Genomic DNA, 14631 nt, shown 5'->3' with positions numbered 1-14631 from the left:
GTCCCAAATTGCTCCCCGCCACCTGGTTCTGGTTAACAATAGTGCATTATATAGGGAATATGGTGCCATTTGAGACACTGGGAGCTGTAATGGGGCGGCAGGTAGCCTAATGGTTAGAGAGTTGGACGAGTAACCGAAAGGCTGCAAGATCGAATCCCCGAGCTGACAAGGTAAAAAAACAAATCTGTTTCGTCCCTGAACATGGCAGTTAACCCACTGTTCCGAGGCCATCATTGAATATAAGAATTTGTCATTAAATGACTTTCCTAGATAAATAAAGGTAAAACAAAAAAATGCCTGGTTGACAAATTTGGGGTATTTTATTAGGATCTCCATTAGCTGTTGCAAAAGCAGCAGCTCCTCTTCCTAAGGTCCACACTAAACATGAAACATGACGTAAATCAGAACATTAATAGACAAAGACCGAACGAAATACAACATTTTTAAAGGCACACGCAGGCTAGATATCAATACATATACACAAACTATCTAGGTCAAATTGCTTCAACTGTTTTTTTTTTTTATCCCAACCAGGTTTACTGTTTATTTGAGCAATATGAGATGGAATGGCATTCCATGCACTAATGGCTCTATATAATACTGTACGTGGAGGCAGTTTAATTAAAAGTACTGCCGCAATTGACTAACTTATGTGTAAAGGGGTGGAGGGCACAACCAATGCATGGGGGGTTTATATACACTGTAAAAAAATTTATACAGTGCTGGTCCCATACTTGATGAGCTGAAATGAAAGATACCAGAAATGTTGCATAAGCACAACATTTTTATTTCTCTCAAATGTTGTGTACAAATTGGTTTATATCCGTTAGTGAGCATTTTTGCCTTTTTGTCAAGATAATCCATCCACCTGACAGGTGTGGCATATCAAGAAGCTGATTAAACATCATGATCCTTACACAGGTGCACCTTGTGCTGGGGATAAAATAAATGTGCAGTTGTCACACAACACAATGCTGCAAATGTTGAGGGAGCGTGCAATTAGCATGCTGACTGCAGGAATGCCCACCAGAGCTGTTGCCAGATAATTGATTTCTCCATAATCCGCCCCCAATGACGTTTTAGAGAATTTGTCAATACGTTTAACCGGCTTCACAATCTCCGACCACGTGTATGGCGTTGTATGGGCGTGCGGTTTGCTGATGTCAACTTTGTAAACAGAGTGCCCATGGTGGTGGTGGGGTTATAGTATGGGCAGCTAGCACAATTTCATTTTATCGATGGCAATTTGAATGCATAGATATCGTGATGAGAATGGCCCATTGTCGTGTCTTCATCTACCGCCATCATCTAATGTTTCAGCATTATAATGGATCTGTACACAATTCCTGAAAGCTGAAAATGTCCCAGTTCTTCCATGCTCACCAGACATGTCACCCATTGAGCATGTTTTGGAGGCTCTAGATCGACGTGTACGACACGTGGTTCTTCCTTTAAAAGTTGCAGCGTACTGCAGCATAGCTTGCATGGTGCCGCAGAATTCCAAGGCATGTTATTTGTCAGCCACTGTTACCATTAATGCTAGTTATTGCTAGTTTGACCACCAGAGCATTCAATAATTGCTGTACAATATGCATTTCATAAATATGACAAAAGTGTATAAATAAGACGTATGAAACACGTCGGTAAAACCACAATGAGGACATTGCACGTTTTCATTAGCCATTGGGTACATCGTACGAAAAACAGAGTAATCTTAAATTGGCACGTAATTCATGTTCAAATTAACACCCCTACTTTTACGATAAGTGCCATGGGATCTTTGATGACCTCAGAGAGTCAGGACACCCGTTTAACGTCCCATCCGAAAGACTGATACAAGTTATATAAATGGAATTATAGATATACCTCTCCTTAATGCAACCGCTGTGTCAGATTTAAAAAAAAACTTTACGGAAAAAGAAACTCATGCAATAAGCTGAGACGGCGCTCAGAACAATAGAAAAATTAGCCTCCGTGTTGGAGTCAACAGAAACCAGAAAATACATGATAAATGTTTCAGAATGTCCTAGGAATCCCAGGTCCACAACAAATGCTTGATTTGTTTAATAATGTCCGTTATTTATGTCCAATTAGCTAGTTTGGTTAGCGCGTTTGGTAAACAATTCCAAAGTCACAAAGCGCGTCCACTATAACGTGACAAAATGTCCAGAAGTTCCGTAACAGTCTGTAGAAACATGTCAAACGATGTACTGAATCAATCTTTAGAATGCTGTTTACATACATATTGAATAACGTTCCAACCCCGGGGAATTAGAATGACTTCAAATGAGCGGTGGAACGTAGGTCCTTCCCTTGTGAACGCGCATAGTGAGAGCATGGTCAACTCGTGGCAGTGGTGACTATTTCCGGTCTCATTTGATCCCCCCCTTCACATTAGAGTAATCAGACAAAGTTCTATTGACTGTTGACATCATCTAGGGAAAGGCGTAGGAAGTGAAAACTCATCCATATCTTGCTGTAATTTCAATGAGAGCTAGGTTGAAAATCTGCCACCCCCAGAAAAAATCCAAACAGGAAGTAGATTTTCTCAGGTTTTTGCCTGCAATATGAGTTCTGTTATACTCGGACATAATTCAAACAGTTTTAGAAACATCAGAGTGTTTTTTATCCAATACTAATAATATGCATATATTAGCAACTGAGACTGAGGAGCTGGCCGTTTACAATGTGCACCTTTTCATCCAAGCTTCTCAATACTGCCCCTGCAGCCATAAAAAGTTAAAGACTATCAGAAAGGATGTTTGCACTTATTTATTTTTATTCCAAAGCCATTTATGAGTGAGTCACTCAGCTTTATTTAGATGCCGGGGCTATATGACTGTACCATCAACTTGATAATAATATACACTGCTCCAAAACATTAAGGGAACACTAAAATAACACATCCTAGATCTGAATGAAATATTCTTATTAAATACTTGTTTCTTTACATAGTTGAATGTGCTGACAACAAAATCACACAAATTATCAATGGAATGGAAAACCACACTACAGGCTGATCCAACTTTGATGTAATGTCGTTAAAACAAGTCAAAATGAGGCTCAGTAGTGTGTGTGGCCTCTACATGCCTGTATGACCTCCCTACAACGCCTGGGCATGTTCCTGATGAGGTGGCGGATGGTCTCCTGAGGGATCTCCTCCCAGACCTGGACTAAAGCATCCGCCAACTCCTGGAGAGTCTGTGGTGCAACGTGGCGTTGGTGGATGGAACGAGACATGATGTCCCAGATGTGCTCAATTGGATTCAGGTCTGGGGAACGGGCAGGCCAGTCCATAGCATCAATGCCTTCCTCTTGCAGGAACTGCTGACACTCTCCAGCCACATGAGGTCGAGCATTATCTTGCATTAGAAGGAACCCAGGGCCAACCGCACCAGCATATGGTCTCACAAGGGGTCTGAGGATCTCATCTCGTTACCTAATGGCAGTCAGGCTACCTCTGGCGAGCACATGGAGAAATGCCACCCCACACCATGACTGACCCACCGCCAAACCGGTCATGCTGGAGGATGTTGCAGGCAGCAGAACGTTCTCCACGGCGTCTCCAGACTCTGTCACGTGTGCTCAGTGTGAACCTGCTTTCATCTGTGAAGAGCACAGGGCGCCAGTGGCGAATTTGCCAATCTTGGTGTTCTCTGGCAAATGCCAAATGTCCTGCACGGTGTTCGGGCTGTAAGCACAACCCCCACCTGAGGATGTCGGGCCCTCATACCACCCTCGTGGAGTCTGTTTCTGACCGTTTGAGCAGACACATGCACATTTGTGGCCTGCTGGAGGTCATTTTGCAGGGCTCTGGCAGTGCTCCTCCTTGCACAAAGGCGGAGGTAGCGGTCATGCTGCTGGGTTGTTGCCCTCCTACGGCCTCCTCCACCTCTCTTGATGTACTGGCCTGTCTCCTGGTAGCGCCTCCATGCTCTGTACGCTACGCTGACAGACACAGCAAATCTTCTTGCCACAGCTCGCATTGATGTTGACTACCTGAGCCACTTGTGTGGGTTGTAGACGCTGTCTCATGCTACCACTAGAGTGAAAGCACCGCCAGCATTCAAGTGACCAAAACATCAGCCAGGAAGCATAGGAACTGAGAAGTGAACTTGGCTCTGTCATAACCTCACATGGTCTCTCCTATCATTGCTATGCAGACGACACACAATTAATCTTCTCCTTTCCCCCTTCTGATGGCCAGGTGGCGAATCGCATCTCTGCATGTCTGGCAGACATATCAGTGTGGATGACGGATCACCACCTCAAGCTGAACCTCGGCAAGACGGAGCTGCTCTTCCTCCCGGGGAAGGACTGCCCGTTCCATGATCTCGCCATCACGGTTGACAACTCCATTGTGTCCTCCTCCCAGAGCGCTAAGAACCTTGGCGTGATCCTGGACAACACCCTGTCGTTCTCAACTAACATCAAGGCGGTGGCCCGTTCCTGTAGGTTCATGCTCTACAACATCCGCAGAGTACGACCCTGCCTCACACAGGAAGCGGCGCAGGTCCTAATCCAGGCACTTGTCATCTCCCGTCTGGATTACTGCAACTCGCTGTTGGCTGGGCTCCCTGCCTGTGCCATTAAACCCCTACAACTCATCCAGAACGCCGCAGCCCGTCTGGTGTTCAACCTTCCCAAGTTCTCTCACGTCACCCCGCTCCTCCGCTCTCTCCACTGGCTTCCAGTTGAAGCTCGCATCCGCTACAAGACCATGGTGCTTGCCTACGGAGCTGTGAGGGGAACGGCACCGCAGTACCTCCAGGCTCTGATCAGGCCCTACACCCAAACAAGGGCACTGCGTTCATCCACCTCTGGCCTGCTCGCCTCCCTACCACTGAGGAAGTACAGTTCCCGCTCAGCCCAGTCAAAACTGTTCGCTGCTCTGGCCCCCCAATGGTGGAACGAACTCCCTCACGACGCCAGGACAGCGGAGTCAATCACCACCTTCCGGAGACACCTGAAACCCCACCTCTTCAAGGAATACCTAGGATAGGATAAAGTAATCCTTCTCACCCCCCCCTTAAATGATTTAGATGCACTATTGTAAAGTGGCTGTTCCACTGGATGTCAGAAGGTGAATTCACCAATTTGTAAGTCGCTCTGGATAATGACTAAAATGTAAATGTAAGTGGTCTGTGGTCCCCACCTGCAGAACCACTCCTTTATTGGGGGTGTCTTGCTAATTGCCTATAATGTTCACCTGTTGTCTATATCATTTGCACAACAGCATGCACAATTTATTGTCAATCAGTGTTGCTTCCTAAGTGGACAGTTTGATTTCACAGAAGTGTGATTGACTTGGAGTTACATTGTGTTGTTTAAGTGGTCCCTTTATTTTTTTGACCAGTGTATAACAATATTTGTTTTTCAAAAAAACGAAAGTCCCCGATTTGTAATCAAAATAAAGGCCAAAATAATAGTTTTTTCCAGTTGGCAACAATTTGTTTACCTTCATTAGCCTACTATGTTCCATTATTTTTGTCATTCAGTGATATTTTTTCCCACAGTAATTTAAGGATCCATAAGGAAATAAACATCTGCATTTTGAATTAGTATTTGTATCATTTTGTTAACAAAAGCATAAAGATGCTGATGAAGAAATTGTACTGTACTGTATATGCTTCATCCAACATTTTGCAGTTTCATGAGGTCGCCCACACGTAGCTTTATGTAGGTGCTGAGGCTGTATGACTGTGCATCAACTTGATTATTTAGCAGACATCACTTGCTTATGTTCAGTCAACACATATAAGAATATCATGGAATATAGTTGAATTTTTTTTGTTTCTCCATGCTTGTTTCAGAACAGCGGGGAACGGTGCTGAAATAGTCATCCACGGCGGGTAGGCTATATATAACAATATTTTTAAGATTATTTTGTTTTCCAAAAAACCCCGAAAGTGAGCATTTTGTAATCTTTATAAAGGCCAAAATGTTTTTAGAGGAACAGAAGGACATCCCGGCCAGCCAAAACCTTCCTTAACCCAGATGACACCGGGACAATTGTGCGCCGCCCTATGGGACTCCCAATCACGGTCAGCGTGGATGTGATACAGCCTGGATTCGAACCAGGGACTGTAGTGATGTCTGTTGCACTGAGATGCAGTGCCTTAGACCACTGCGCCACTCGGGAGCCATGACCAATGTATATTGTCCTGCTAATAGCCCATCCTAGAAACGTTGTTTACAGAATTCACAGCCTGCCATGCTTGTGAAAAACAGGGTTAATAATACATTTTCCCCTTCCACATGGTAAAGGTTCCAATTCATAATTTTTTTAATCAATTAGTATATTTGTGTATCACCACAATATTTGTTGTATTATTTGTTCTGTCTTTTCTGGTGGATTAAACTGAAATTGCAACCAATCATGGCCGGTTGTGATACAGCCACCCTAACTAAGAAATACATTTGATTAAAGAATTCTCCCCCTCCCCTCCTAGGCAAGTCTACTGTTTTGCTAATAGCCATAGTGGCGCTGTACAACATAACCGTGTGTGTTTTGAAAGAGTATTTTCCAGTAAGCAACAATTTGTTTACCTTCATTAGACAACTTTGTTACAATATTTCTGTAATTCTGTGATATTATTGCCATAGTAATTTATTATGGATCCATAGCTAAATAAACAACATCTGCATTTTAAAATATTATTTTTAAAATAATTTTATGAAGGAAAGCATGAAGAAATACAGTAATGTACAGCTTTATCCAACATTTTGCGGTTGCATGAGGTCACCCATACGCACTAAACATTTTGGATAGTAAAGTATTTTGAAGCTAGAAGCTGCCTGCATTTGTTTATTAGGTTACTGTGCAGTCTGACAAGTAAACAGCCTACAGTATGTACTGTAGTAAACATGCCAATACTGCCTGGCTCTGGACCAATGAATCAGCTGTCGCCTGAATTTCCACTGATGAGTGAAGATGATGAGCGATCTGCGAAGGTCATATGTAGTCTGCTGGCTTCACAGCACATCGCCATCGCTCTAATCACAGTCAGAAGACAGTTTTAGAAACTTGTGTGGATTTATGGAAAGGCTCTGTAAGACATGTTAAAAATATATATATGTATAATTAATTTTTTAGATTTTTATAAGTTAGGCTATTTACAAGCAAAAGGAACATAAAATATTGTAGCCTCATGGACTGCTATATTGTCTTTTGCCTCCTTTTTCAGGTTTCACGGCTCGAGATTTCTTTGAGGAAGAAATCGTCAAGGGATATGCTGGACCCTATGTCAGAGAGGTGTTTCTGGGACCACATTGTTTTTTGCATTTTGAATGTCCTTTTTTTCTCTTTATGTTATTAACGAAGCTGAAAGATGTTGATGAAGAAATGCAAAATGCCTCTAGATGTCCATCACTACTGTAAATAAAAACACAGCCTCTTTTTACATTCTTTATTGTAACCACAATGTCACAAATAATTTGTATCTACCGTTCCAAATACTTTGATAATTAGAGATTTACAAATGTGCGCTTTTCATGTCATTTTTCATTAAATCCAGTTTGGATTTAAGTATAACTTTTTATTGACGCCTTTTAGTGAGAGGTCAAATGGTTTAATATTTAAGATCTGTCCTCCAAATTCATATCTAAGGGGCATTTTTCACACCATTATTAGTTACATTGTTTTAGTTTGGACGTGTAGACTTGCAATAAGAACAGCAGTAACGCTCTGTGCTACCCAGTGGGGTCGGGTGAGGGTCCACCTCCTCCCTTCCCCATGGACTAGGTCCATCTTCAAGAGAACTGCAAGGCAATCCCATTGTGCGCCTCTCGGGAGCCATGACCAATATAGATTGTCCTGCTAATAACAGGGTTAATATATCTGTGAGAATAGACAAAGAGCTTTTATATAATTCTAAATGGATGATGATAATAATAATCGCATTAAAACAAATGTTTTGGAGATTATTTTGTTTTCAAATAATGTAAATTGAGCAAGGAAAAAGATTGTTGTAAATAAAGCCATTTTGTTATTTAGAATTATTTCTCTTTTTAGAGTGAGAGAAACTAAAAGCCTACAGTTATCTCATGGGTCTCCCAGTTGAGGCTGGCACAAGTATTGAACCAGCATCTGGAGCAACACAGTGTCTTAGACCGCTGCACCTCTCAGGCGCTGTACAACGTGACCGGTCGGGAGTAGGCTACAGTAAGAGCAAAATTATCCTAACATTTCCACACCCTAATTGTAGTCTAAGTTTCTCTTAGAATTAAAGCTTTAGTGTAACACGTTTTAGTAAGTAACACTGAAGTCGTGCATAATTATCAGTTTCTATCTATTTGGTTTATGTCGCCCATTCATTGTCAGAGACACAGTAGCGCCTTGGGACCCAAAAGCATATTCTGTGCTCTAACTCCCCCTTGCGCTGGTCTGGAGGAATAAAGTAGTGACACAGGGTACTGTACTAAACCACAAATTACCTCTAAGTCCTGCAGCAAAATCGCACAACTTTAAGTTGAGCAACCACTGTAAGTGTCAAGTGTAGGCATGACCTTAGTTTGTACTGTATAAGGCTACTGAAATACAGCAGTTTAAATTCAAATGTTTCACTTAACTGCCTTGCACAGCTGACTATCGGCTGAAGTGGCATCACAACAGAGTTTGTGTTGTCAGAATGTTATTCGGATAAAATAATTTGATGCACATGGCATCATTCCTGGATGTATGCCTTGTTCACATTCCTATAAATATATGGGCCATAAAGTTGACACTTCTGTGCACTAAAAACATTTGTTTAATGATTAGCAACTGAAAAGGTTTCTGGTAATTGTTTTAATGATTTTTCACATGATTTTTGTATTTGAAGAATTAACAGAATGAAATGGACATTTAGGCTGGTAAAATATGAAAATAAGCCTACACCCAAAAGGGCAGATTCTGTGATTGGTCAATTCTGTGACCACACAGACACACAAACTTATACACACACACACACGTACACACACACACCCTCTCCAAGCCTCAGTCTAACCTCTGAGAAGGCTCTTCTCCTCAAGCTTACTGGACTGTAATCAGGTGTGAGGTCACACAAGGGTTCACTCTGCCTGCCTTTCTGCTTCTGTTGGAGGGCGGCTGTGTGTGTGTGTGTGTGTGTGTGTGTGTGTGTGTGTGTGTGTGTGTGTGTGTGTGTGTGTGTGTGTGTGTGTGTGTGTGTGTGTGTGTGTGTGTGTGTGTAGGCACGTGAAAGTCACATGGTCATAGTGGTTTCATAGTATAGACCATCATGCCTATGTTATGTATGTGTTGGTCAAGCTTCACCTCTTGGCTGATTTCTGTGTCACTCAAACTGTGTTGTGCTCCTCTCTTTGCCTTCCAGACTCTGTCAAATAAAGCTCACTGTGTGGAGGACATTCTGAGGGTAAGTTGTTCCTAAATCTTTACTTACAGCTGTGACCAATCCTACAGAGTTGAGGTGGTGGTTGGTCAATTTGTTTGTTAGTGTTATTATCATCATGATGAATGTTGGGTTGCTAAAGAGTGATCAGTCGCTGAGCACACAGCTGCTTTTCACATTCCTGTGTTAAAGCCAACCTAAGTTTACAGAGCTAGCTACTGTAGTATGCATTCTGCATTCAGGACAGAAGAGCGCTTAATGTGCTATATGAATCGGTCATAAAGGTTCTGCTGTGTAGTTAGTCCTCCTCTCTGGGTCTTAGACATTGACTTGGTAGGAGGGCATGGTGAACTTTAGTACACAACAGTGAGTCTCATTGAGATTTAAAAATCTATTTTTGCACGAGAGACATGGCCATCTGTCTTTACTATGGGGCTCTAATGGCCTAGCTAATACTTATTTTCACAACTTTCTTTCGCTTTAGCTCTCTCTGCCTCTCTCTCCTTCAGGAAATGACCCACTCTTGGCCTCCTCTCCTGACTGCCATCCACACACCCAGCACAGCTGAGCCCTCCAGGTTCTCCTTCCCAGTCAAGGTGAGGTCCCTCTCAGCTCACTGAGCTGCTAAAACCTTTACAACTCAACTCCTTTTGTTTCTCTATACTCCATTTTGAGCTTTAGGTATTTGCCTAACCTAAACCTAATGTGCTGTACTGTATGTACTAGCAACTTAGACTCCCCAAATAAATTTCCCCTTGTCTTACGCATGTTCCACTTAGTCAAACAGTGTTGCACAACACCTACACCACATGCATTATGTCCATTAATCATCGGTGTTGTCATAGATTACAAGGGAATGCATAAAACACCTCTTTGTGTCTGTGTTCACTGTATGTGCGCCCCACTATAAAAGGTTGCCTTTCATTTTACCGGCTTTGGCGTGTGTTAAATCATGAACATTCTATTGTTTTCTGACGTCAAACTCCTCCTTGGCAATCAGAAAGCTTTACAGAGATGCAATTATTTTACATTTATGTAGTTCTGTCCTTGAGCTGTTGTCTATTGTCACAGAAATGCTTTGGCATTTAGCTTTGGCAATTTGCACACAGACTTTTCATTTTGACTTTGACAGGTAAATATTTTAAGGCCCTTATATTTAGCTAATAAGTTATTGGTTTCTAACTTAGCGTATAGGAGCTGGAGGGCTATCCGTTCCAAACTTTAAATTGTATTTCCACGCTCTAGCATTTCGACCAATTTTATAAGTTGGTTTAGATATAACTCTTCCACTCCTTGGCTGAGAATAAAGAGGAATATGGTGGAAGTAGTGTTCATTGATCGAGCTCTTAAACAATTTAAACTATAGTTGGGTCCTGTTATTTCTCACACGATTTCTATTTGGTGCAAAATTGAAAAATGATGCAACTGGCATGCCCAGACTCCAATAATGCCTTGCCATCTGGAGGATGGCCTTTTACATCAACCACTGGCAATATCATGGATAGTAATGGTTTGGAGACATTCCAAGATCTTAAAGAAGCATTTATATTACTAAGTAACTCTTTTATTTGTTTTATCTATAGTTTATGTCAGCTATGCTGGCCTATTGAGTTCCATGGGGAACCCAGGTGTCGAACCATCCAATGATGGAATTTGTAAACAGATTATCTGGTCTCCTGAAAGGACCAATCTCTGTAATACATAACGACTTTTGGAAAGTTCACACTCTGAGCCTACCATTAAAAAAGTATGGCCCACATATCTAAATGTAGATGAATAATCTTGTTTTTTTGTTGTATTTATTTTGGAAATGTTTTTTATTAGGGAATATCTATGCATCCAATAACAAACAAAACAACAACTTGTTATGTCAAGAATTTAAAGAGCAGGTTAATAGACTTAAATGTATATTTCAGGATATATAAATTATCCTTGCTGGGGATTTTAACTATCTTACGTGATGATTGACAGATACAAACTATTGATTTTGTTTGCATAGCACAGCCATCTAAGTCTATAGGCTGCACAGAAAAGTTTTTTTTCTTAAAAAAAATGTAATTAAGCTCAAAATATGCTATTTTATTATTTTGAAAATACATTTGATTAGTTTTATCTTTCTTACGACCTGCCTAAAATAATTAATGGATTTCTTTGTGATGGTGTATATTCAATGGAATTATTAAAATTAACGCCCACCCCTACTTCCACTCTTCAATGGTGCATGCGCACAGGATATAAAAGGCTTATGCTGGCAAGAACGTGGTAAAAATGGGACTGTTTGAAACAAGGTCTTAAACATTTCCCAGTTACATTATAATTTTTTTTTCACAGACAACTTACTGTAAATCCTGTGTGGAAAATCATATCTGTGAGTGTGTTCACTGTGTGTGTGTTCACTAAGGCTATTTGCCTCTACTTTGTCCCTTCACAGGAAGCACAGCATGTCCCACCTACATTTCCAGGACAAAGTAAGTTAATGATGGGGAATGGGTGTCTACACTCACTTGGTATATCATGTTACATTCATCAAGTTTAAAACACTAGTTTAGCAGTGTTTCTCTGAGAACAAACTGCCCCCTGGCCTCTCAAATTAGGATTTATTAGCTAATGTGACAGTTGATGAGGGTCGCTCTCTCTCTGCAGCCCCGTTTTCATGATTGCGCTATAAATGCCAGCTGGGCTTGCTCTCACTCTTTTTTTAGTATCTCTTTCTCTCTCCATCTTGCTTTTTCTCTCTACATTTGTTTCTATGTGTAACTCACACTCACTCACACTCACTCACTCACTCACTCACTCACTCACTCACTCACTCACTCACTCACTCACTCACATCAACAGTACAAACTCCATGCGTAAGTGTGTGTGTGTGTATAGTGCGTCGGTTATCGCGTGTGTGTGCATGTGTCTGTGCCTTATGTTCGTGTTGCTTCACAGTCCCCGCTGTTCCATAAGGTGTATTTCTATCTGTTTTTGAAATCAAATTTTACTGCTTGCATCAGTTCCATGTGCGCCTCCCATAGTCTGTTCTGGACTTGGGGACTGTGAAGAGACCTCTTGTGGGGTATGCATGAGTGTCTGAGCTGTGCGCCAGTAGTTCAAACTGACAGCTTGGTGCATTCAACATGTCATTATCTCTCATAAATACAATTAGTGAGAAAGTAATTTTCTCCTCCACTTTGTACCAGGAGAGATTGACATGCATATTATTTATATTAGCTCTCTGTGTTCATCTAGGGGCCAGCCGTGCTGCTCTGTTCTGAGCCAATTGTAATTTTCCTAAGTCATTTTTTTGTGGTACCTAGCCATAGGACTGAACAGTAGTCCAGGTGTGACAAAACTAAGGCCTGTAGGACATTGATAGTGCTGTTAAGAAGGAAGAGCAGCACTTTATTAAAAACCTACTTCTCCCCATTTTAGATACTGTTGTATCAATATGTTTTGACCATAAAAGTTTACAATCCAGGGTTACACCAAGCAGTTTAGTAACCTCAACTTGCTCAATATCCACATTATTCATTACAAGATTTAGTTGAGGTTTAGGGTTTAGTGAATGATTTGTCCCAAATACAATGCTTTTAGTTTTAGAAATATTTAGTACGAACTTATTCCTTGCTATCCACTGCAACTTATTGCAACTCTTTGTTAATTGTTTCAGTCATTTCAGTCGCTGTAGTAGCTGACATGTATAGTGTTGAGTCATCTGCATACATAGACACACTGGATTTACTCAAAGCGAGTGGCATGTCATTAGTAAAAATTGAAAAACTAATGGGCCTAGACAGCTGCCCTGGGGTATTCCTGATTCTACCTGGATTATGTTGGAGAGGCTTCCATTTAAATAACACCCTCTGTTCTGTTAGACAGGTAACTCATTAGCCACAATATAGCAGCAGGTGTAAAGCCATAACACAAGTTTTTCCAGCAGCAGACTATGATCTATGATGTCAAAAGCCGCACTGAAGTCTAACAAAACAGCCCCCACAACTTTTTATCATCAATTTCTCTCAGCCAATCATCAGTCATTTGTGAAAGTGCTTGTTGAATGTCCTTCCCTATAAGCATGCTGAAAGTTTGTTTGTTTGCTGTAAAGTAGCGTAGTATCTTGTCAAACACAGGCTGATTTGGTCGGCTGTTTGAGCCAGTAAAGGGGGCTTTACTATTTTTAGGTAATGGAATGACTTTTGCTTCCCTCCAAGCCTGGAGGCACACACATTCTAGTAGGCTTAAATTGAAAATATGGCAAATAGGAGTGGCAATATCGTCCGCTGTTATTCTCAGTGGCACTCTGTGTCAATTTCTCTTTTTCCATCGCTCTCTTTCTCTTCATTTCCACCAGACTCCGTCACAAACACTCGAGCCTCTCATCCCCCAGAGTTAGAAAGTCATTGGTCACAGCCGTGTTGTTCGTCTCCCATTCATTGAACTGGCCTGCCAATAAATAATAAACCTCCCAAATGAGTTCAGCTCTTGGCCCTGGGCCTCTCTTTATTAAGGTTTTATTGACCTATTCTTTCCCTCTTCTAACCGCACTAGTTGGGAATCAGCTGTGACTTGTTGGAAAGGTGGCATCACCAGCTATAGCATCCAATGATATTCTAGATGATTCTGTGCTTCCATATTTGTGGCAACAGTTTGGGGAAGGTCCTTTCCTGTTTCAGCATGACAATGCCAGCATGCACAAAGCGAGGTCCATACAGAAATGGTTTGTTGAAATCGGTGTGGATGAACTTGACTGGCCCGCACGGACCTCAACTCCATCTAACACCTTTGGGATGAATTGGAACGCCAACTGCGAGCCAGGCCTAATTGCCCGACCTCACTAATGCTCTTGTGGCTGAATCGAAGCAAGTCCACGCAGCAATGTTCCAACATCTAGTGGAAAGCTGTTATAGCAGCAAAGGGGCGACCAACTCCATAGTAATGCCCATGATTTTGGAATGAGATGTTCGACGTACAGGTGTCCACGTACTTTTGTCCATGTGGTGTATTTATAACTGGGCTAAGTAGCAAAGAATATGAACGATAGGCCATCATTGTGAATACGAATTTGTTCTTAACTGACTTACCCTAGTTAAATAAAGGTTACATTTTAATTTCAAACAAAAATAACAAATGTGCACACATGGCTAAATGCAGCTCTCGCACTGATCTAAAAACAAGCATATCTATTCACGACCGCTCATGCAGCTCTACTCACGACCGCTCATGCAGTAGAAACCTACTCGGATGCATTCTGCCTACAGCAAAATGTTTTGCATACTAAGTCTTGCATAGTTTGTTA

The 14631-nt window shown here is 41.6% G+C and overlaps 1 protein-coding gene across 7 annotated transcripts in view; it reads left to right on the top strand.

Moving 5' to 3' along the window:
• LOC135517575 (AF4/FMR2 family member 1-like) overlaps positions 1-14631 on the top strand; it is a 99329-nt gene that overhangs the window by 25426 nt on the left and 59272 nt on the right. For all 7 annotated transcript variants that reach the window (XR_010452051.1, XM_064942001.1, XM_064942000.1 and 4 more), the window contains 3 exons: positions 9333-9374; positions 9860-9946; positions 11782-11818. Coding sequence is in view for 6 of the 7 variants with exons in the window: in XM_064942001.1 (XP_064798073.1) it covers positions 9333-9374; positions 9860-9946; positions 11782-11818 (166 nt within the window). In the remaining variant the exon portion in view is untranslated. The remainder of the gene's footprint in view (positions 1-9332; positions 9375-9859; positions 9947-11781; positions 11819-14631) is intronic.

This window comes from Oncorhynchus masou, chromosome 28 (genome assembly GCF_036934945.1).
Source record: "Oncorhynchus masou masou isolate Uvic2021 chromosome 28, UVic_Omas_1.1, whole genome shotgun sequence".
Lineage (NCBI taxonomy): Eukaryota > Metazoa > Chordata > Actinopteri > Salmoniformes > Salmonidae > Oncorhynchus > Oncorhynchus masou.
Note: the sequence above shows the minus strand (reverse complement) of the source record. Positions and strands in the feature narration are given on the sequence as shown.